Source organism: Leptodactylus fuscus, chromosome 1 (genome assembly GCF_031893055.1).
Source record: "Leptodactylus fuscus isolate aLepFus1 chromosome 1, aLepFus1.hap2, whole genome shotgun sequence".
Taxonomy (NCBI): Eukaryota; Metazoa; Chordata; class Amphibia; order Anura; family Leptodactylidae; genus Leptodactylus; species Leptodactylus fuscus.
Genome location: NC_134265.1, coordinates 931,838 through 955,420, shown reverse-complemented (window position 1 = coordinate 955,420; position 23,583 = coordinate 931,838). Strand labels below are relative to the sequence as shown.

General features: G+C 53.5%; 1 protein-coding gene across 2 annotated transcripts in view; it reads right to left on the bottom strand.

Moving 5' to 3' along the window:
- Window positions 1-256: 256 nt before the first annotated feature.
- Window positions 257-23,583, bottom strand: part of LOC142197016 (tropomyosin beta chain) — an 87,647-nt gene continuing 64,320 nt past the window's right edge. Inside the window, exons 3-9 of one of the 2 annotated variants that reach the window (XM_075267035.1) lie at window positions 15,854-15,987; window positions 13,720-13,837; window positions 10,295-10,365; window positions 7,167-7,242; window positions 6,862-6,924; window positions 6,716-6,785; window positions 257-671 (exon numbers count right to left, since the gene is read on the bottom strand). In XM_075267035.1, the coding sequence (XP_075123136.1) occupies window positions 589-671; window positions 6,716-6,785; window positions 6,862-6,924; window positions 7,167-7,242; window positions 10,295-10,365; window positions 13,720-13,837; window positions 15,854-15,987 (615 nt within the window). In that variant the 3' untranslated portion in view covers window positions 257-588. Of the gene's footprint in view, window positions 672-5,776; window positions 6,250-6,715; window positions 6,786-6,861; window positions 6,925-7,166; window positions 7,243-10,294; window positions 10,366-13,719; window positions 13,838-15,853; window positions 15,988-23,583 lie in introns of those variants that run through there. The other variant, XM_075267027.1, reaches the window with a different exon arrangement.

The following is a 23,583-nucleotide window of genomic DNA, read 5'->3' as shown; positions in this document are numbered from 1 at the left end:
TTCTACAGTAATATCAAGACATTGTGACCATGGACAGGAGGACGCTCAAGACCAAAGCTGCAGCTCACACGGCACCATGGATGGTGTGAACCTCCATGAGAACCACCTGTGCTCAGGTGCACAACAATACCAAGCAAACCCAACCCCCCGAGATAAGAGTGGTGGCTACATGTCCCTGCTCTACATGACTGTACTCAGGACCCTACAAAGAAGACCATAGCGGGGTGGAGAGGACAGAAGAGTCGAGGACCAGTCCATGGGTGAATCCTTGGAACGTGCTGAGTGCATGCACCAGGCTTTATTCGGGTACACAGATCATACACATGTCGTAACAACAAGTCACAAATAGAATTGGTCATTGTGTTAAGTCATTGATAAGTTAAGATCTTCTTATTGTAGGTGGCCCCATCAGAGGACACACTCGTAGTGAGGCCTTCAAGAGGTCATTCAAGCTTGGGCTTTTCTTTGGGGATTCTTGATGAGTTTTGGTGGTGGACGGGCAACGGGGTGAGAGCGTGAGACAAATGATACCCACTGGGTACAACTGTGCAAGTGGCAAATGAACCAAAATGGTGGCTGTGACATCTGTTACATGTTGTTCAGCTCCACCAGTGTCTGGTCCAGCGTCTGCTGAATGTTCAGCTTTTCTTCCTTCGCTTCCGATAAGGTTTCTGGAGGAGTAAACGGAACATCAGTGACCAATGACGTCCAAAGTCATAACTGTCTGAACTCTATGATCTCACAAACATCAATCCATAGAGTCCCATCACCCACAAATATACCATCTGAACCTACAACTTGTGCCAAGACCTACCTGAAGAACATCTCTGAGTCTTGGATTTCAGAACTGAGAGAGGCCAGCAAAGATAGGACAGAAGAGGGCGCCTGGAGCTTTAGGAGGACAGAAGAAGATGCCTGGAGCTTTAGGAGGACAGAAGAAGGTTCCTGGAGCTTTAGGAGGACAGAAGAAGGTGCCTGGAGCTTTAGGAGGACAGAAGAAGGTGCCTGGAGCTTTAGGAGGACAGAAGAAGGTGCCTGGAGCTTTAGGAGGACAGAAGACGATGCCTGGAGCTTTAGGAGGACAGAAGACGATGCCTGGAGCTTTAGGAGGACAGAAGAACCAACAAGCGACTGGAGGAGAAGCGGTGCCCAGCATATACTGACCCTATCATGACCTCTAAATATTACCCCGGTGTGACAGACCATGTACCCTACATACTACCCCGGTGTGACAGACCATGTACCCTACATACTACCCCGGTGTGACAGACCATGTACCCTACATACTACCCCGGTGTGCCAGACCATGTACCCTACATACTACCCCGGTGTGACAGACCATGTACCCTACATACTACCCCGGTGTGACGGACCATGTACCCTACATACTACCCCGGTGTGACGGACCATGTACCCTACATACTACCCCGGTGTGACAGACCATGTACCCTACATACTACCCCGGTGTGCCAGACCATGTACCCTACATACTACCCCGGTATGGCGGACCATGTAACCTACATACTACCCCGGTGTGACGGACCATGTACCCTACATACTACCCCGGTGTGACGGACCATGTACCCTATATACTACCCCGGTGTGACAGACCATGTACCCTACATACTACCCCGGTGTGCCAGACCATGTACCCTACATACTACCCCGGTATGGCAGACCATGTACCCTACATACTACCCCGGTGTGACGGACCATGTACCCTATATACTACCCCGGTGTGACAGACCATGTACCCTACATACTACCCCGGTGTGACAGACCATGTACCCTACATACTACCCCGGTGTGACAGACCATGTACCCTACATACTACCCCGGTGTGACAGACCATGTACCCTACATACTACCCCAGTGTGACAGACCATGTGCCCTACATACTACCCAGGTGTGACAGACCATGTGCCCTACATACTACCCCAGTGTGACAGGACCTGACCATGTACCCTACATACTACCCCGGTGTGACAGGACCTGACCATGTACCCTACATACTACGCCGGTGTGATAGGACCTGACCATGTACCCTACATACTACCCCAGTATGGCAGACCATGTACCCTACATACTACCCCGGTGTGACAGACCATGTACCCTACATACTACCCCGGTGTGCCAGACCATGTACCCTACATACTACCCCAGTGTGACAGACCATGTGCCCTACATACTACCCCGGTGTGACAGACCATGTACCCTACATACTACCCCGGTGTGACAGACCATGTACCCTACATACTACCCCGGTATGGCAGACCATGTACCCTACATACTACCCCGGTATGGCAGACCATGTACCCTACATACTACCCCGGTGTGACAGACCATGTACCCTACATACTACCCCGGTGTGCCAGACCATGTACCCTACATACTACCCCGGTGTGACAGACCATGTGCCCTACATACTACCCCGGTGTGACAGACCATGTACCCTACATACTACCCCGGTGTGACAGACCATGTACCCTACATACTACCCCGGTATGGCAGACCATGTACCCTACATACTACCCCGGTATGGCAGACCATGTACCCTACATACTACCCCGGTATGGCAGACCATGTACCCTACATACTACCCCGCTGTGTCAGACCATGTACCCTACATACTACCCCAGTGTGACAGACCATGTGCCCTACATACTACCCCGGTGTGACAGACCATGTACCCTACATACTACCCCAGTGTGACAGGACCTGACCATGTACCCTACATACTACCCCAGTGTGACAGGACCTGACCATGTACCCTACATACTACCCCGGTGTAACAGACCATGTACCCTACATACTACCCCGGTGTGACAGACCATGTACCCTACATACTACCCCACTGTGACAGACCATGTGCCCTACATACTACCCCGGTGTGACAGACCATGTACCCTACATACTACCCCGGTGTGACAGACCATGTACCCTACATACTACCCCGGTGTGACAGACCATGTACCCTACATACTACCCCGGTGTGACAGACCATGTACTCTACATACTACCCCGGTGTGACAGACCATGTACCCTACATACTACCCCGGTGTGACAGACCATGTACTCTACATACTACCCCGGTGTGACAGACCATGTACCCTACATACTACCCCGGTGTGACAGACCATGTACCCTACATACTACCCCGGTGTGACAGACCATGTACCCTACATACTACCCCGGTGTGACAGACCATGTACCCTACATACTACCCCGGTGTGACAGACCATGTACCCTACATACTACCCCGGTGTGACAGACCATGTACCCTACATACTACCCCGGTGTGACAGACCATGTGCCCTACATACTAGCCCGGTGTGACAGACCATGTGCCCTACATACTACCCCGGTGTGCCAGACCATGTGCCCTACATAGTACCCCGGTATGGCAGACCATGTGCCCTACATACTACCCCGGTGTGACAGACCATGTACCCTACATACTACCCCGGTGTGCCGGACCATGCACCCTACATACTACCCCGGTGTGACAGACCATGCACCCTACATACTACCCCGGTATGGCAGACCATGCACCCTACATACTACCCCGGTGTGACAGACCATGTACCCTACATACTACCCCGGTGTGACAGACCATGCACCCTACATACTACCCCGGTGTGACAGACCATGCACCCTACATACTACCCCGGTGTGACAGACCATGTACCCTACATACTACCCCGGTGTGCCAGACCATGTACCCTACATACTACCCCGGTGTGACAGACCATGTACCCTACATACTACCCCGCTGTGTCAGACCATGTACCCTACATACTACCCCGGTGTGACAGACCATGTACCCTACATACTACCCCGGTGTGGCAGACCATGTAACCTACATACTACCCCGGTGTGCCAGACCATGTACCCTACATACTACCCCGGTGTGACAGACCATGTACCCTACATACTACCCCGGTGTGACAGACCATGTACCCTACATACTACCCCGGTGTGACAGACCATGTGCCCTACATACTACCCCGGTGTGACAGACCATGTGCCCTACATACTACCCCGGTGTGCCAGACCATGTGCCCTACATACTACCCCGGTGTGACAGACCATGTACCCTACATACTACCCCGGTGTGACAGACCATGTACCCTACATACTACCCCGGTGTGACAGACCATGTACCCTACATACTACCCCGGTGTGACAGACCATGTACCCTACATACTACCCCGGTGTGACAGACCATGTACCCTACATACTACCCCGGTATGGCAGACCATGTACCCTACATACTACCCCGGTGTGACAGACCATGTACCCTACATACTACCCGGGTGTGACAGACCATGTACCCTACATACTACCCCGGTGTGACAGACCATGTACCCTACATACTACCCCGGTGTGACAGACCATGTACCCTACATACTACCCCGGTATGGCAGACCATGTACCCTACATACTACCCCGGTATGGCAGACCATGTACCCTACATACTACCCCGGTGTGACAGACCATGTACCCTACATACTACCCCGGTGTGACAGACCATGTACCCTACATACTACCCCGGTGTGACAGACCATGTACCCTACATACTACCCCGGTGTGACAGACCATGTACCCTACATACTACCCCGGTGTGACAGACCATGTACCCTACATACTACCCCGGTGTGACAGACCATGCACCCTACATACTACCCCGGTATGGCAGACCATGCACCCTACATACTACCCCGGTATGGCAGACCATGTACCCTACATACTACCCCGGTGTGACAGACCATGTACCCTACATACTACCCCGGTATGGCAGACCATGTACCCTACATACTACCCCGGTATGGCAGACCATGTACCCTACATACTACCCCGGTGTGACAGACCATGTACCCTACATACTACCCCGGTATGGCAGACCATGTACCCTACATACTACCCCGGTATGGCAGACCATGTACCCTACATACTACCCCGGTGTGGCAGACCATGTACCCTACATACTACCCCGGTGTGGCAGACCATGTACCCTACATACTACCCCGGTGTGGCAGACCATGTACCCTACATACTACCCCGGTGTGACAGACCATGTACCCTACATACTACCCCGGTGTGACAGACCATGTACCCTACATACTACCCCGGTGTGACAGACCATGTACCCTACATACTACCCCGGTGTGACAGACCATGTACCCTACATACTACCCCGGTGTGACAGACCATGTACCCTACATACTACCCCGGTGTGACAGACCATGTACCCTACATACTACCCCGGTGTGACAGACCATGTGCCCTACATACTACCCCGGTGTGACAGACCATGCACCCTACATACTACCCCGGTATGACAGACCATGCACCCTACATACTACCCCGGTATGGCAGACCATGTACCCTACATACTACCCCGGTGTGACAGACCATGTACCCTACATACTACCCCGGTATGGCAGACCATGTACCCTACATACTACCCCGGTATGGCAGACCATGTACCCTACATACTACCCCGGTGTGACAGACCATGTACCCTACATACTACCCCGGTATGGCAGACCATGTACCCTACATACTACCCCGGTATGGCAGACCATGTACCCTACATACTACCCCGGTATGGCAGACCATGTACCCTACATACTACCCCGGTGTGACAGACCATGTACCCTACATACTACCCCGGTATGGCAGACCATGTACCCTACATACTACCCCGGTATGGCAGGGCCACCAGCCTGTGAGTGACAGAATCAGAGACAAGAAAGGACAAGAGCAGTGGAAGTAGAGAAGAAGCGCTTTATTCAGCAAGGAGGTGACCGCACAGTGCAACAGAACCCTCAATGTCCGAGGTGTGACATGTCCAGGTATCTGCCACCCATCTCCTGCCCCCAAATAATCACACAAAACACAATAACAACATCTGGAAAGTGAACACGAGAAGGCACAAGACCCGTCTACAGATTTATGTACAAGATAGAAGAGGCACTGGAGGGTGAGACCTCAGCAGAAGAAGGTCGTGCAGATGAGAGGTGGCAGAGGATGAGCAGGCCAGAGTGGTGGGTCATCCAGGATAATGACCATGTGCATCTACCTAGAGGACCAGCCTAGAGAAGCTCTGGAGAAGACACTTGCTGAGACATAACCGGCAGAAGGACAGAGGAGCACAGCGGGCTCACAGGGAGGTAATGTCATTAAGAGCATTATCCAGTTCCTCACTGATGGCCTTATACTTCATCTTCTGAGCATAGACCTCATCTAGAGAGGATGAGGAGAACAGAAAGGACAGAGCAGAAGACAGACAGTCAGACCAAAATGTGCCAGAGGAGGAGATATAGAGTGATCATGCAAAGCAATCTACTGCATGGACAACCTAGGGAGGACAACCTAGGGAGGACAATCCAGCATGGACAACCTAGGGAGAACAACCTAGGGAGGACAATCCAGCATGGACAACCTAGGGAGGACAACCTAGGGACGACAACCTAGGGAGGACAATCCAGCATGGACAACCTAGGGAGGACAATCCAGCATGGAAAACCTAGGGAGGACAACCTAGGGAGGATGAACTAGCACATCTTCCAGATGAGCTTATCATAATGTATGGTCATTTATAGACAACCAGGACACAGTAGGATTGTCAGGGTGGATCTCTATGATCAGGATGTGCCAGGGCAGAATCGTAGAAGAAACAGAGACAACCTCCCCATGAGCGCCATTTTACCTTCAAGGTCATCGATTGTCTTCTCAAGCTTCGCCACTGATTTTTCTGCAAACTCTACTCGGCTTTCAGTCTGAAAAACACACAATTAGAATTTCTGCAGTAGAAACTTCCAAGATGGAGGACACACGAGAGGAGACTGGACTCACCTCCTTCAGCCGCTCGGTCAGATGTCTTATCTCATCCTCATAATGGTCTTCTTTAGATGAATACTGTGGAAGAGATGGAGAAGATCAGCTGGGGTCAACAGGAGACAGATTCTGGAGACTGGTGAGGACACAAGCGTTTGAGAGCAGGAGTAGACATGTTAGAGGGGTGGTGCACGCTCATGCATGGCCGGAGGTCTCCGGTACTGCTCAGAGTAGGCAGATGGGGCAGCGGGGGCTTAGACGGATTAGGAGCCAGGACACGTATCACACAACAGACTGTCCTGTGGACATAAAGCACATGATACCTTATCTGCTTGAGCCTCAAGAGACTTTAGGTTATTGGTGACATTCTTCAGCTCCTCCTCCAAGTCACCACATTTACTGTGCCGGGATAATGACATGAGGGACGTAAAGCGGGGAAGTGCGGATGGGCAGAATATGGAGGACGTGTGAGGGAAGAAGAAGGGGTGGAAGAGGGAGAGAGAAGGGTGGAAGAGGGAGAGAGAAAGGTGGAAGAGCAATCATGAGAAAAGAAGCAAAATAAGCCCAATACAGAAGAGCAATCACTGTAGGCCATTAGAAGACACGGGTGGGAGAGTCTAGGACAACGCAGCAGTAAGCTCAGTGTGAATAGAACTGTAGGGGATCTCAGCATCCTAATGATCCTGATCTAGAGGTAATAGGTCTACACCAAGGAGGACCCCACCAATGGAAGCCCCATCAGGGAGGCCCCACCAATGGAAGCTGCAGCAATGGAAGCCCCACCAAGGAGGCCCCACCAAGGAGGCCCCACCAATGGAAGCCCCAGCAATGGAAGCCCCACCAGAGAGACCCCACCAAGGAGGCCCCACCAATGGAATCCCCACCAGGGAGGTTCCACCAACGGAGGCCCCACCAATGGAGGCCCCACCAGGGAGGTTCCACCAAGGAGGCCCCACCAATGGAAGCCCCACCAATGGAGGCCCCACCTGGGGTCTATCATCGTGCTCTACAGGAAGATCTCAGACAGATGAGAGAGCGAGGCAGAGGACCTCTGATATACAGAAGAGATACAAGCAGAGGATAGAGCGCAGATATTGGAGACGCTCCAGTACCTCCTCCTCTGCTGCTATCAGGGATTTCAAGCTTTGGTCCATGGTGCGCAGTTCTGCTTCTAGCTCCCTATACCGACTTGGGAAGGAAAAAAGGAAGATGGCATCACATTCATTCAGAAGATGGGTGTCCACGGAGCCCGGGATCTCATGACATCACTGCCAGCAATTAGACCCATGAGACTCCCCACGTCATGACATCACTATGACATCATTATCAGATGCTTTGACCTCATACTATGACATATTTTACAGTTGCCCAGAGTCAGTAAGAGAAGTCTATGGAAATATCTCTGGCTAGTGACAACAGTAGGGGGGCATAAGCCCTGGAGAAAGGAGCGGCCAGTAGGGTATACAGCTCGTGCTCATCTGTATATCATGTGCATCACATTCCTCCCTTTCTCTGCTACAACCTGGCAGGACCATAAGGTTTGTGGAAATTGGACAACAAAATACATGAACACATTGCAAATTGTACAGCGGGGGAGGGGAACAGCCGAAGGAGAGGTCAGAAAGTGTGACGCTGTGAAACCAAAGAGGTCTACAGAAACATGACAGAGTAGAAGTCTACGGAGACGAGACAGTGAGAGTAGAGGTCTATGGAGATGTGACAGTGAGAGTAGAGGTCTATGGAGACATGACAGTCAGAGCGGGAGTCTATGGAGGAGTTACAGTCGGAGCAGTGTTTATGGAAGAGTTACAGTCAGAGCAGGTGTCTATGGAGGAGTTACAGTCAGATTGAGTATCCATGAAGGTGTTACAGTCGCAACAGGTGTCTATGGAGAAGTTACAGTCGGACCGGTGACTATGGAGGAGCTCCAGTAGGAGTGAGCGGGTGTCTATGGATGTGTTACAGTCGGAGCGGATGTCTATGGAGGTGTTACAGTCAGAGCGGGTGTCTATGGAGGAGTTACAGTCAGATTGAGTATCCATGAAGGTGTTACAGTCGCAGCAGGTGTCTATGGAAAAGTTACAGTCGGACCGGTGACTATGGAGGAGTTCCAGTAGGAGTGAGCGGATGTCTATGGAGGTGTTACAGTCGGAGCGGATGTCTATGGAGGAGTACCAGTCAGAGCGGGTGTCTATGGAGGAGTACTAGCCAGAGCAGGTGTCTATGGAGGTGTTACAGTCAGAGCGGATGTCTATGGAGGTGTTACAGTTGGAGCGGATGTCTATGGAGGAGTACCAGTCAGAGCGGGTGTCTATGGAGGTGTTACAGTTGGAGCGGATGTCTATGGAGGTGTTACAGTCACAGCGGGTGTCTATGGAGGTGTTACAGTCGGATGAGGTGTCTATGGAGGTATTACAGTCGGAGCAGGTGTCTATGGAGGTGTTACAGTCAGAGCAGATGTCTATGGAGGTGCTACAGTCGCAGCAGGTGTCTATGGAGGTGTTACAGTCAGATGAGGTGTCTATGGAGTTGTTACAGTCAGAGCGGATGTCTATGGAGGTGTTACAGTCAGAGCGGATGTCTATGGACGTGTTACAGTCGCAGCAGGTGTCTATGGAGGTGTTACAGTTGGAGCGGGTGTCTATGGAGGTGTTATAGTCAGAGCAGACGTCTATGGAGGTGTTACAGTCAGAGCGGATGTCTATGGAGGTGATACAGTCAGAGCAGATGTCTATGGAGGTGTTACAGTCGCAGCAGGTGTCTATGGAGGTGTTACAGTCGGAGCGGGTGTCTATGGAGGTGTTAACACAGTCGCAGCGGGTGTCTATGGAGGTGTTACAGTCGGAGCGGGTGTCTATGGAGGTGTTACAGTCGGAGCGGGTGTCTATGGAGGTGTTACAGTCGGAGCGGGTGTCTATGAAGGTGTTACAGTCAGAGCGGGTGTCTATGGAGGTGTTATAGTCACAGCAGGTGTCTATGGAGGTGTTACAGTCGGAGCGGGTGTCTATGGAGGTGTTACAGTCGGAGCGGGTGTCTATGGAGGTGTTAACACAGTCGCAGCGGGTGTCTATGGAGGTGTTACAGTCGGAGCGGGTGTCTATGGAGGTGTTACAGTCGGAGCGGGTGTCTATGGAGGTGTTACAGTCGGAGCGGGTGTCTATGAAGGTGTTACAGTCAGAGCGGGTGTCTATGGAGGTGTTATAGTCGCAGCAGGTGTCTATGGAGGTGTTACAGTCGGAGCGGGTGTCTATGGAGGTGTTACAGTCGGAGCGGGTGTCTATGGAGGTGTTACAGTCGGAGCGGGTGTCTATGGAGGTGTTACAGTCGGAGCGGGTGTCTATGGAGGTGTTACACAGTCGGAGCGGGAGTCTATGACAGCTGATTCCTCCATTACAATCACCACAAGCACCTTTGCGCCCCATGAAGAGGACGGACACCACACACTACTCACCTCTCAGCCACCTCGGCCCTCTCTTCAGATCGCTCCAGTTCTCCCTCAATAATCACTAATTTGCGAGCGACCTGCGAGAGAAGAGATGAAAGGAGAGATCAGAACCTCAGAGAGAAGACCCCGGCGAGGACAGGGGAGACCAGGACACCAGAGAAACTAGCACCCCCTCCACAAAGGACGGAGTGCCCCTATAGCTGTACATCGGACCGTAGTGACATCATAGGACATGGTAGGTAGGCCCCAGGGGTAGTGACATCACAGGACGTGGTAGGTAGGCCCCAGGGGTAGTGACATCATAGGACGTGGTAGGTAGGTCCCAGAGGTAGTGACATCACAGGACGTGGTAGGTAGGTCCCAGGGGTAGTGACATCACAGGACGTGGTAGGTAGTTCCCAGGGGTAGTGACATCACAGGACATGGTAGGTAGGCCCCAGGGGTAGTGACATCACAGGACATGGTAGGTAGGCTCCAGGGGTAGTGACATCACAGGACATGGTAGGTAGGCTCCAGGGGTAGTGACATCACAGGACATAGTAGGTAGGTCCCAGGGGTAGTGACATCACAGGACGTGGTAGGTAGCTCCAGGGGTAGTGACATCACAGGACGTGGTAGGTAGGTCCAGGGGTAGTGACATCACAGGACATGGTAGGTAGGCTCCAGGGGTAGTGACATCACAGGACGTGGTAGGTATTCCCCAGGGGTAGTGACATCACAGGACGTGGTAGGTATTCCCCAGGGGTAGTGACATCACAGGACGTGGTAGGTAGCTCCAGGGGTAGTGACATCACAGGACGTGGTAGGTAGGCCCAGGGGTAGTGACATCACAGGACGTGGCAGGTAGGCCCCAGGGGTAGTGACATCACAGGACGTGGCAGGTAGCTTCAGGGGTAGTGACATCACAGGAGGTGGTAGGTAGGTTCCAGGGGTAGTGAAATCACAGGACGTGGTAGGTATTCCCCAGGGGTAGTGACATCACAGGACGTGGTAGGTAGGCCCCAGGGGTAGTGACATCATAGGACGTGGTAGGTAGCTCCAGGGGTAGTAACATCACAGGACATGGTAGGTAGGTCCCAGGGGTAGTGACATCACAGGACGTGGTAGGTAGCTCCAGGGGTAGTGACATCACTGGAGGTGGTAGGTAGGTCCCAGGGGTAGTGACATCACAGGACGTGGCAGGTAGGCCCCAGGGGTAGTGACATCACAGGAGGTGGTAGGTAGGTTCCAGGGGTAGTGACATCACAGGACGTGGTAGGTAGCTCCAGGGGTAGTGACATCACAGGACGTGGTAGGTAGGTCCCAGGGGTAGTGACATCACAGGACGTGGTAGGTAGCTCCAGGGGTAGTGACATCACAGGACGTGGTAGGTAGGTCCCAGGGGTAGTAACATCACAGGACGTGGTAGGTAGGCCCCAGGGGTAGTGACATCACAGGACGTGGTAGGTAGCTCCAGGGGTAGTGACATCATAGGACGTGGTAGGTAGGCCCCAGGGGTAGTGACATCACAGGACGTGGCAGGTAGGTCCAGGGGTAGTGACATCACAGGACGTGGTAGGTAGGCCCAGGGGTAGTGACATCACAGGAGGTGGTAGGTAGGTCCCAGGGGTAGTGACATCATAGGACGTGGTAGCTAGGCCCCAGGGGTAGTGACATCACAGGACGTGGCAGGTAGGCCCCAGGGGTAGTGACATCACAGGACGTGGTTGGTAGGTTCCAGGGGTAGTGACATCACAGGACGTGGTAGGTAGCTCCAGGGGTAGTGACATCACAGGACGTGGTAGGTATTCCCCAGGGGTAGTGACATCACAGGACGTGGTAGGTAGGTATTCCCCAGGGGTAGTGACATCACAGGACGTGGTAGGTATTCCCCAGGGGTAGTGACATCACAGGACGTGGTAGGTAGGCCCCAGGGGTAGTGACATCACAGGACGTGGTAGGTAGGCCCAGGGGTAGTGACATCACAGGACGTGGCAGGTAGGTTCCAGGAGTAGTGACATCACAGGACATGGTAGGTAGGCCCCAGGGGTAGTGACATCACAGGACGTGGTAGGTAGCCCCAGGGGTAGTGACATCACAGGACGTGGTAGGTAGGCCCCAGGGGTAGTGACATCACAGGACGTGGTAGGTAGGTCCAGGGGTAGTGACATCACAGGACGTGGTAGGTAGCTCCAGGGGTAGTGACATCACAGGACGTGGTAGGTAGGCCCCAGGGGTAGTGACATCACAGGACATGGTAGGTAGGCTCCAGGGGTAGTGACATCACAGGACGTGGTAGGTATTCCCCAGGGGTAGTGACATCACAGGACGTGGTAGGTAGGTTCCAGGAGTAGTGACATCACAGGACGTGGTAGGTAGGTTCCAGGAGTAGTGACATCACAGGACGTGGTAGGTAGGCCCCAGGGGTAGTGACATCACAGGACGTGGTAGGTAGGCCCCAGGGGTAGTGACATCACAGGACGTGGTAGGTAGGTCCAGGGGTAGTGACATCACAGGACATGGTAGGTAGGCTCCAGGGGTAGTGACATCACAGGACGTGGTAGGTATTCCCCAGGGGTAGTGACATCACAGGACATGGTAGGTAGGCCCTGGGGGTAGTGACATCACAGGACGTGGTAGGTATTCCCCAGGGGTAGTGACATCACAGGACGTGGTAGGTAGGTCCAGGGGTAGTGACATCACAGGACGTGGTAGGTAGGCCCCAGGGGTAGTGACATCACAGGACGTGGTAGGTAGGCCCCAGGGGTAGTGACATCACAGGACGTGGTAGGTAGGCTCCAGGGGTAGTGACATCACAGGACATGGTAGGTATTCCCCAGGGGTAGTGACATCACAGGACGTGGTAGGTAGCTCCAGGGGTAGTGACATCACAGGACGTGGTAGGTAGGCTCCAGGGGTAGTGACATCACAGGACGTGGTAGGTAGCTCCAGGGGTAGTGACATCACAGGACGTGGTAGGTATTCCCCAGGGGTAGTGACATCACAGGACGTGGTAGGTAGGTCCAGGGGTAGTGACATCACAGGACGTGGTAGGTAGGCTCCAGGGGTAGTGACATCACAGGACGTGGTAGGTAGGTCCAGGGGTAGTGACATCACAGGACGTGGTAGGTAGGCTCCAGGGGTAGTGACATCACAGGACGTGGTAGGTATTCCCCAGGGGTAGTGACATCACAGGACGTGGTAGGTATTCCCCAGGGGTAGTGACATCACAGGACGTGGTAGGTAGGTCCAGGGGTAGTGACATCACAGGACGTGGTAGGTAGGCCCCAGGGGTAGTGACATCACAGGACGTGGTAGGTAGCTCCAGGGGTAGTGACATCACAGGACGTGGTAGGTAGGCCCCAGGGGTAGTGACATCACAGGACGTGGTAGGTAGCTCCAGGGGTAGTGACATCACAGGACGTGGTAGGTGGCCACGGTCAGGGACTTACCTCCTCGTATTTCCTGTCAGAGTCTTCAGCGACGTGTTTGGCTTCCTTGAGCTGTAAGTCCTGGTCGTGCATCTTCTCCTCATCTTTGGTGGCCCTGTTCTCTATGACCTTCATACCTCTGTAACATAAGGACCCCGAGGTCAGGGGTGTAATAGTCTGCAAGATATCTCTAAGTACCAGCAGCTGGCTGCAATGTTCTGCACAGAGGTCAGGGGTGTAATAGTCTGCAGGATATCTCTATGTATCAGCAGCCGGCTGCAATGTTCTGCACAGAGGTCAGGGGTGTAATAGTCTGCAGGATATCACTATGCAATGTTCTGCACAGAGGTCAGGGGCGTAATAGTCTGCAGGATATCTCTATGTATCAGCAGCAGGCTGCAATGTTCTGCACAGAGGTCAGGGGTGTAATAGTCTGCAGGATATCTCTATGTATCAGCAGCAGGCTGCAATGTTCTGCACAGAGGTCAGGGGTGTAATAGTCTGCAGGATATCTCTATGTATCAGCAGCCGGCTGCAATGTTCTGCACAGAGGTCAGGGGTGTAATAGTCTGCAGGATATCACTATGCAATGTTCTGCACAGAGGTCAGGGGCGTAATAGTCTGCAGGATATCTCTATGTATCAGCAGCAGGCTGCAATGTTCTGCACAGAGGTCAGGGGTGTAATAGTCTGCAAGATATCTCTAAGTACCAGCAGCTGGCTGCAATGTTCTGCACAGAGGTCAGGGGTGTAATAGTCTGCAGGATATCTCTATGTATCAGCAGCCGGCTGCAATGTTCTGCACAGAGGTCAGGGGTGTAATAGTCTGCAGGATATCACTATGCAATGTTCTGCACAGAGGTCAGGGGCGTAATAGTCTGCAGGATATCTCTATGTATCAGCAGCAGGCTGCAATGTTCTGCACAGAGGTCAGGGGTGTAATAGTCTGCAGGATATCTCTATGTATCAGCAGCCGGCTGCAATGTTCTGCACAGAGGTCAGGGGTGTAATAGTCTGCAGGATATCACTATGCAATGTTCTGCACAGAGGTCAGGGGCGTAATAGTCTGCAGGATATCTCTATGTATCAGCAGCAGGCTGCAATGTTCTGCACAGAGGTCAGGGGTGTAATAGTCTGCAGGATATCACTATGCAATGTTCTGCACAGAGGTCAGGGGTGTAATAGTCTGCAGGATATCTCTATGTACCAGCAGCAGGCTGCAATGTTCTGCACAGAGGTCAGGGGTGTAATAGACTGCAGGATATCACTATGCAATGTTCTGCACAGAGGTCAGGGGTGTAATAGTCTGCAGGATATCACTATGCAATGTTCTGCACAGAGGTCAGGGGTGTAATAGTCTGCAGGATATCACTATGCAATGTTCTGCACAGAGGTCAGGGGTGTAATAGTCTGCAGGATATCACTATGCAATGTTCTGCACAGAGGTCAGGGGCGTAATAGTCTGCAGGATATCTCTATGTATCAGCAGCAGGCTGCAATGTTCTGCACAGAGGTCAGGGGTGTAATAGTCTGCAGGATATCTCTATGTATCAGCAGCAGGCTGCAATGTTCTGCACAGAGGTCAGGGGTGTAATAGTCTGCAGGATATCTCTATGTATCAGCAGCAGGCTGCAATGTTCTGCACAGAGGTCAGGGGTGTAATAGTCTGCAGGATATCACTATGCAATGTTCTGCACAGAGGTCAGGGGCGTAATAGTCTGCAGGATATCTCTATGTATCAGCAGCAGGCTGCAATGTTCTGCACAGAGGTCAGGGGTGTAATAGTCTGCAGGATATCACTATGCAATGTTCTGCACAGAGGTCAGGGGCGTAATAGTCTGCAGGATATCTCTATGTACCAGCAGCAGGCTGCAATGTTCTGCACAGAGGTCAGGGGTGTAATAGACTGCAGGATATCACTATGCAATGTTCTGCACAGAGGTCAGGGGTGTAATAGTCTGCAGGATATCACTATGCAATGTTCTGCACAGAGGTCAGGGGTGTAATAGTCTGCAGGATATCACTATGCAATGTTCTGCACAGAGGTCAGGGGTGTAATAGTCTGCAGGATATCACTATGCAATGTTCTGCACAGAGGTCAGGGGTGTAATAGTCTGCAGGATATCTCTATGCAATGTTCTGCAGCTCCTCCTCACCTCTCACTCTCGTCCACAGCCTTCTCGGTCTCCTCCAGCTTCTGCAGCGCGGTGGCCAGGCGCTCCTGGGCGCGGTCCAGCTCCTCTTCTACCAGTTGGATACGTCTGTTCAGAGAAGCGACATCTGCCTCCGCCTGAAACACAAAACATCAGGAGGCTGAAGGCGGCGCCATATACTGCCCCAACACTAGGGGGCGACTCGGAGTCTACGCAGCTGGTGCCGGCTCATGTGCTGGAGATAAATAATTCACCCGGACACCCGAGAGCACGAGCTCATGTAACATTCAACAAGACAGAGACACGACACTGCTGCTGCCAAACCTAGGGCCAGATGTCCCCGCGGAATACAGGGCGGGGTCTCAGGGCTACAGGGCGGGGTCTCCTAGGTACAGGGCGGGGTCTCAGGGCTACAGGGCGGGGCAGACAGTGGGCGGGGTATACACATTACAGAGCTCCAGTGACTTCTGGGCTGAAAGATTTACACATTCCCTTAAGGTTGGGTATAGAGTGGGATGGCGGACACACGGACAGAGCAAGGATGGCGGACACACGGACAGCGCAAGGATGGCGGACGCACGGACAGCGCAAGGATGGCGGACACACGGACAGCGCAAGGATGGCGGACACACGGACAGCGCAAGGATGGCGGACACACGGACAGCGCAAGGATGGCGGACACACAGACAGAGCAAGGATGGCGGACACACGGACAGCGCAAGGATGGCGGACACACGGAAAGCGCAAGGATGGCGGACACACGGACAGCGCAAGGATGGCGGACACACGGACAGCGCAAGGATGGCGGACACACAGACAGTGCAAGGATGACGGACACACGGACAGCGCAAGGATGGCGGACACACGGACAGCGCAAGGATGGCGGACACACGGACAGCGCAAGGATGGCGGACACACGGAAAGCGCAAGGATGGCGGACACACGGAAAGCGCAAGGATGGCGGACACACGGACAGAGCAAAGATGGCGGACACACGGACAGCGCAAGGATGGCGGACACACGGACAGCGCAAGGATGGCGGACACACAGACAGTGCAAGGATGACGGACAGCGCAAGGATGGCGGACACACGGAAAGCGCAAGGATGGCGGACACACGGACAGCGCAAGGATGGCGGACACACGGACAGCGCAAGGATGGCGGACACACGGACAGCGCAAGGATGGCGGACACACGGACAGCGCAAGGATGGCGGACACACGGACAGAGCAAGGATGGCGGACACACGGACAGCGCAAGGATGGCGGACACACGGAAAGCGCAAGGATGGCGGACACACGGACAGCGCAAGGATGGCGGACACACGGACAGCGCAAGGATGGCGGACACACGGACAGCGCAAGGATGGCGGACACACGGACAGCGCAAGGATGGCGGACACACGGAAAGCGCAAGGATGGCGGACACACGGACAGCGCAAGGATGGCGGACACACGGACAGCGCAAGGATGGCGGACACACGGACAGCGCAAGGATGGCGGACGCACGGACAGCGCAAGGATGGCGGACGCATGGACAGAGCAAGGATGGCGGACACACGGACAGCGCAAGGATGGCGGACACACGGACAGCGCAAGGATGGCGGACTCACGGACAGCGCAAGGATGGCGGACGCACGGACAGCGCAAGGATGGCGGACACACAGACAGTGCAAGGATGACGGACAGCGCAAGGATGGCGGACACACGGACAGCGCAAGGATGGCGGACGCACGGACAGCGCAAGGATGGCGGACGCACGGACAGCGCAAGGATGGCGGACGCACGGACAGCGCAAGGATGGCGGACGCACGGACAGCGCAAGGATGGCGGACGCACAGACAGCGCAAGGATGGCGGACGCACAGACAGCGCAAGGATGGCGGACGCACGGACAGCGCAAGGATGGCGGACGCACAGACAGCGCAAGGATGGCGGACGCACGGACAGCGCAAGGAAGGTACTCAGCAGTGTGCTGGACACATGGATGGTACTCGGCAGTGTGGTGGACACATGGATGGTACTGGGCAGTGTGGTGGACACATGGATGGTACTCGGCAGTGTGGGGGACACATGGATGGTACTCAGCAGTGTGGTGGACACAGGGATGGTACTCGGCAGTGTGGTGGACACATGGATGGTACTCGGCAGTGTGGGGGACACTGGGATGGTACTCGGCAGTGTGCTGGACACATGGATGGTACTGGGCAGTGTGGTGGACACATGGATGGTACTCGGCAGTGTGGTGGACACATGGATGGTACTGGGCAGTGTGGTGGACACATGGATGGTACTCGGCAGTGTGGGGGACACTGGGATGGTACTCGGCAGTGTGGTGGACACATGGATGGTACTCGGCAGTGTGGTGGACACATGGATGTACTCGGCAGTGTGGTGGACACATGGATGGTACTCGGCAGTGTGGTGGACACATGGATGGTACTCGGCAGTGTGGGGGACACAGGGATGGTACTCGGCAGTGTGGGGGACACTGGGATGGTACTCGGCAGTGTGGTGGACACATGGATGGTACTCGGCAGTGTTCAGGACACAGGGATGGTACTCGGCAGTGTGGTGGACACAGGGATGGTACTCGGCAGTTTGGTGGACACAGGGATGGTACTCGGCAGTGTGGTGGACACATGGATGGTACTCGGCAGTGTGGTGGAGACATGGATGGTACTCGGCAGTGTGGTGGACACATGGATGGTACTCGGCAGTGTTCAGGACACAGGGATGGTACTCAGCAGTTAGGTGGACACAGGGATGGTACTCGGCAGTGTGGTGGACACATGGATGGTACTCGGCAGTGTGGTGGACACAGGGATGGTACTCGGCAGTGTGCGGGACACATGGATGGTACTCTGCAGTGTGCGGGACACAGGGATGGTACTCTGCAGTGTGCGGGACACATGGATGGTACTCTGCAGTGTGCGGGACACATGGATGGTACTCGGCAGTGTGGTGGACACATGGATGGTACTTTTGGCAGTGTGCGGGACACATGGATGGTACTAGGAAGTGTGGTGGACACATGGATGGTACTCTGCAGTGTGCGGGACACATGGATGGTACTCGGCAGTGTGGTGGACACATGGATGGTACTCGGCAGTGTGGTGGACACAGGGATGGTACTCGGCAGTGTGCGGGACACATGGATGGTACTCGGCAGTGTGCGGGACACATGGATGGTACTCGGCAGTGTGGGGGACACATGGATGGTACTCAGCAGTGTGGTGGACACAGGGATGTACTCGGCAGTGTGGGGGACACTGGGATGGTACTCGGCAGTGTGGTGGACACATGGATGGTACTCGGCAGTGTGGTGGACACATGGATGTACTCGGCAGTGTGGTGGACACATGGATGGTACTCGGCAGTGTGGGGGACACAGGGATGGTACTCGGCAGTGTGGGGGACACTGGGATGGTACTCGGCAGTGTGGTGGACACATGGATGGTACTCGGCAGTGTTCAGGACACAGGGATGGTACTCGGCAGTTTGGTGGACACAGGGATGGTACTCGGCAGTGTGGTGGACACATGGATGGTACTCGGCAGTGTGGTGGAGACATGGATGGTACTCGGCAGTGTGGTGGACACATGGATGGTACTCGGCAGTGTTCAGGACACAGGGATGGTACTCGGCAGTTTGGTGGACACAGGGATGGTACTCGGCAGTGTGGTGGACACATGGATGGTACTCGGCAGTGTTCAGGACACATGGATGGTACTCGGCAGTCTGGTGGACACATGGATGGTACTCGGCAGTGTGGTGGACACATGGATGGTACTCGGCAGTGTGGTGGACACAGGGATGGTACTCGGCAGTGTGCGGGACACATGGATGGTACTCTGCAGTGTGCGGGACACAGGGATGGTACTCTGCAGTGTGCAGGACACATGGATGGTACTCTGCAGTGTGCGGGACACATGGATGGTACTCGGCAGTGTGGTGGACACATGGATGGTACTTTTGGCAGTGTGCGGGACACATGGATGGTACTAGGAAGTGTGGTGGACACATGGATGGTACTCTGCAGTGTGTGGGACACATGGATGGTACTCTGCAGTGTGGTGGACACAGGGATGGTACTCGGGAGTGTGGTGGACACAGGGATGGTACTCGGCAGTGTGGTGGACACAGGGATGGTACTCGGAAGTGTGGTGGACACATGGATGGTACTCGGCAGTGTGCGGGACACATGGATGGTACTCGGCAGTGTGGTGGACACAGGGATGGTACTCGGCAGTGTGGGGGACACATGGATGGTACTCGGCAGTGTGGTGGACACATGGATGGTACTCGGCACTGTGGTGGACACACGGATGGTACTCGGCAGTGTGGGGGACACACGGATGGTACTCGGCAGTGTGGGGGACACATGGATGGTACTCGGCAGTGTGGTGGACACATGGATGGTACTCGGCAGTGTGGGGAACACAGGGATGGTACTCGGCAGTGTGGGGGACACACGGATGGTACTCGGCAGTGTGGGGGACACATGGATGGTACTCGGCAGTGTGGTGGACACATGGATGGTACTCGGCAGTGTGGTGGACACAGGGATGGTACTCAGCAGTGTGGTGGACACAGGGATGGTACTCGGCAGTGTGGTGGACACAGGGATGGTACTTGGCAGTGTGGTGGACACAGGGATGGTACTCAGCAGTGTGGTGGACACATGGATGGTACTCTGCAGTGTGGGGGACACATGGATGGTACTCAGCAGTGTGGTGGACACAGGGATGGTACTCGGCAGTGTGGTGGACAGATGCATGGTACTCTGTAGTGTGGGGGACACACGGATGGTACTCCGCAGTGTGGTGGACACAAGGATTGTACTCGGCAGTGTGGTGGACACATGGATAGTACTCGGCAGTGTGCGGGACACATGGATGGTACTCGGCAGTCTGGTGGACACATGGATGGTACTCGGCAGTGTGGTGGACACATGGATGGTACTGGGCAGTGTGGTGGACACACGGATGGTACTCGGCAGTGTGCTGGACACATGGATGGTACTCGGCAGTGTGGTGGACACAGGGATGGTACTCGGCAGTGTGGTGGACACATGGATGGTACTCGGCAGTGTGGTGGACACATGGATGGTACTCGGCAGTGTGGTGGACACATGGATGGTACTCAGCAGTGTGGTGGACACACGGATGGTACTTGGCAGTGTGGTGGACACAGGGATGGTACTCAGCAGTGTGGTGGACACATGGATGGTACTCGGCAGTGTGGTGGACACATGGATGGTACTCGGCAGTGTGGTGGACACATGGATGGTACTCGGCAGTGTGGTGGACACATGGATGGTACTCAGCAGTGTGGTGGACACAGGGATGGTACTTGGCAGTGTGGTGGACACAGGGATGGTACTCGGCAGTGTGGTGGACACATGGATGGTACTCGGCAGTGTGGTGGACACATGGATGGTACTCGGCAGTGTGGTGGACACATGGATGGTACTGGGCAGTGTGGTGGACACACGGATGGTACTCGGCAGTGTGGTGGACACATGGATGGTACTGGGCAGTGTGGTGGACACACGGATGGTACTCGGCAGTGTGGTGGACACATGGATGGTACTCGGCAGTGTGGTGGACACAGGGATGGTACTCGGCAGTGTGGTGGACACATGGATGGTACTCGGCAGTGTGGTGGACACAGGGATGTACTCGGCAGTGTGGTGGACACATGGATGGTACTCAGCAGTGTGGTGGACACAGGGATGGTACTTGGCAGTGTGGTGGACACATGGATGGTACTCGGCAGTGTGGTGGACACATGGATGGTACTCAGCAGTGTGGTGGACACAGGGATGGTACTTGGCAGTGTGGTGGACACAGGGATGGTACTCAGCAGTGTGGTGGACACATGGATGGTACTCGGCAGTGTGGTGGACACATGGATGGTACTGTGCAGTGTGGTGGACACAGAACTTTCACTAGTAGTCACTTTCTATATGACCCTTCTTACCCTCTCCCGCGCCTCCCTTTCCATGGCCAGCTCCTTCCTTAGCCGGTCTCCCCGGTCCTCAGCATTATCCACCTTCTGCTGAAGATCTTGGATCTTCTTCCGCACTGCTGCTATGGAGTTGGCCCCAGGCAAGGACGACCTACAGGTGAGTCTAGTCTATAGCTCATCTAGTCACAGTGTGAAGGGTCAGCTTCAGGACATGAATGTGGACAGCTCAACACCAGCAGACCCCGAAAATACCACAAACTGAGCAGGACTAGATCCCACCTAAGCACAGTGACATCATCACCAACAGTGACATCATCAGGAATGATGTCATCACTGTCACCGACTATCAGCATAACATGTAATCTACGGAAAAGAAAGAAGAGCGACCAACAGCAACCTACACCATCACCCCATAGTAGGACTGATCATGTAATACATCACCGGCAGTCCTATGCAACACCACAGGTAACACAGTGATAACTCTCTATATACAGGTAATGTAGTAGATGTCACCGGCAGTCCTATGTAACACCACAGATAACACAGTGATCACTCTCTATATACAGGTAATGTAGTAGCTGTCACCGGCAGTCCTATGTAACACCACAGATAACACAGTGATAACTCTCTATATACAGGTAATGTAGTAGCTGTCACCGGCAGTCCTATGTAACACCACAGATAACACATTGATAACTCTCTATATACAGGTAATGTAGTAGATGTCACCGGCAGTCCTATGTAACACACAGATAACACAGTGATAACTCTCTATATACAGGTAATGTAGTAGATGTCACCGGCAGTCCTATGTAACACTACATATAACACAGTGATAACTCTCTATATACAGGTAATGTAGTAGATGTCACCGGCAGTCCTATGTAACACCACAGATAACACATTGATAACTCTCTGACTACAGGTAATGTAGTAGATGTCACCGGCAGTCCTATGTAACACCACAGATAACACATTGATAACTCTCTGACTACAGGTAATGTAGTAGATGTCACCGGCAGTCCCATGTAACACTACAGATAACACAGTGATAACTCTCTGAGTACAGGTAATGTAGTAGATGTCACCGGCAGTCCTATGTAACACCACAGATAACACAGTGATCACTCTCTATATACAGGTAATGTAGTAGCTGTCACCGGCAGTCCTATGTAACACCACAGATAACACAGTGATAACTCTCTATATACAGGTAATGTAGTAGATGTCACCGGCAGTCCTATGTAACACCACAGATAACACAGTGATAACTCTCTATATACAGATAATGTAGTAGCTGTCACCGGCAGTCCCATGTAACACCACAGATAACACAGTGATAACTCTCTATATACAGGTAATGTAGTAGATGTCACCGGCAGTCCTATGTAACACTACAGATAACACAGTGATAACTCTCTATATACAGGTAATGTAGTAGATGTCACCGGCAGTCCTATGTAACACCACAGATAACACAGTGATAACTCTCTGAGTACAGGTAATGTAGTAGATGTCACCGGCAGTCCTATGTAACACTACAGATAACACAGTGATAACTCTCTGAGTACAGGTAATGTAGTAGATGTCACCGGCAGTCCTATGTAACACCACAGATAACACAGTGATCACTCTCTATATACAGGTAATGTAGTAGCTGTCACCGGCAGTCCTATGTAACACCACAGATAACACAGTGATAACTCTCTATATACAGGTAATGTAGTAGATGTCACCGGCAGTCCTATGTAACACCACAGAT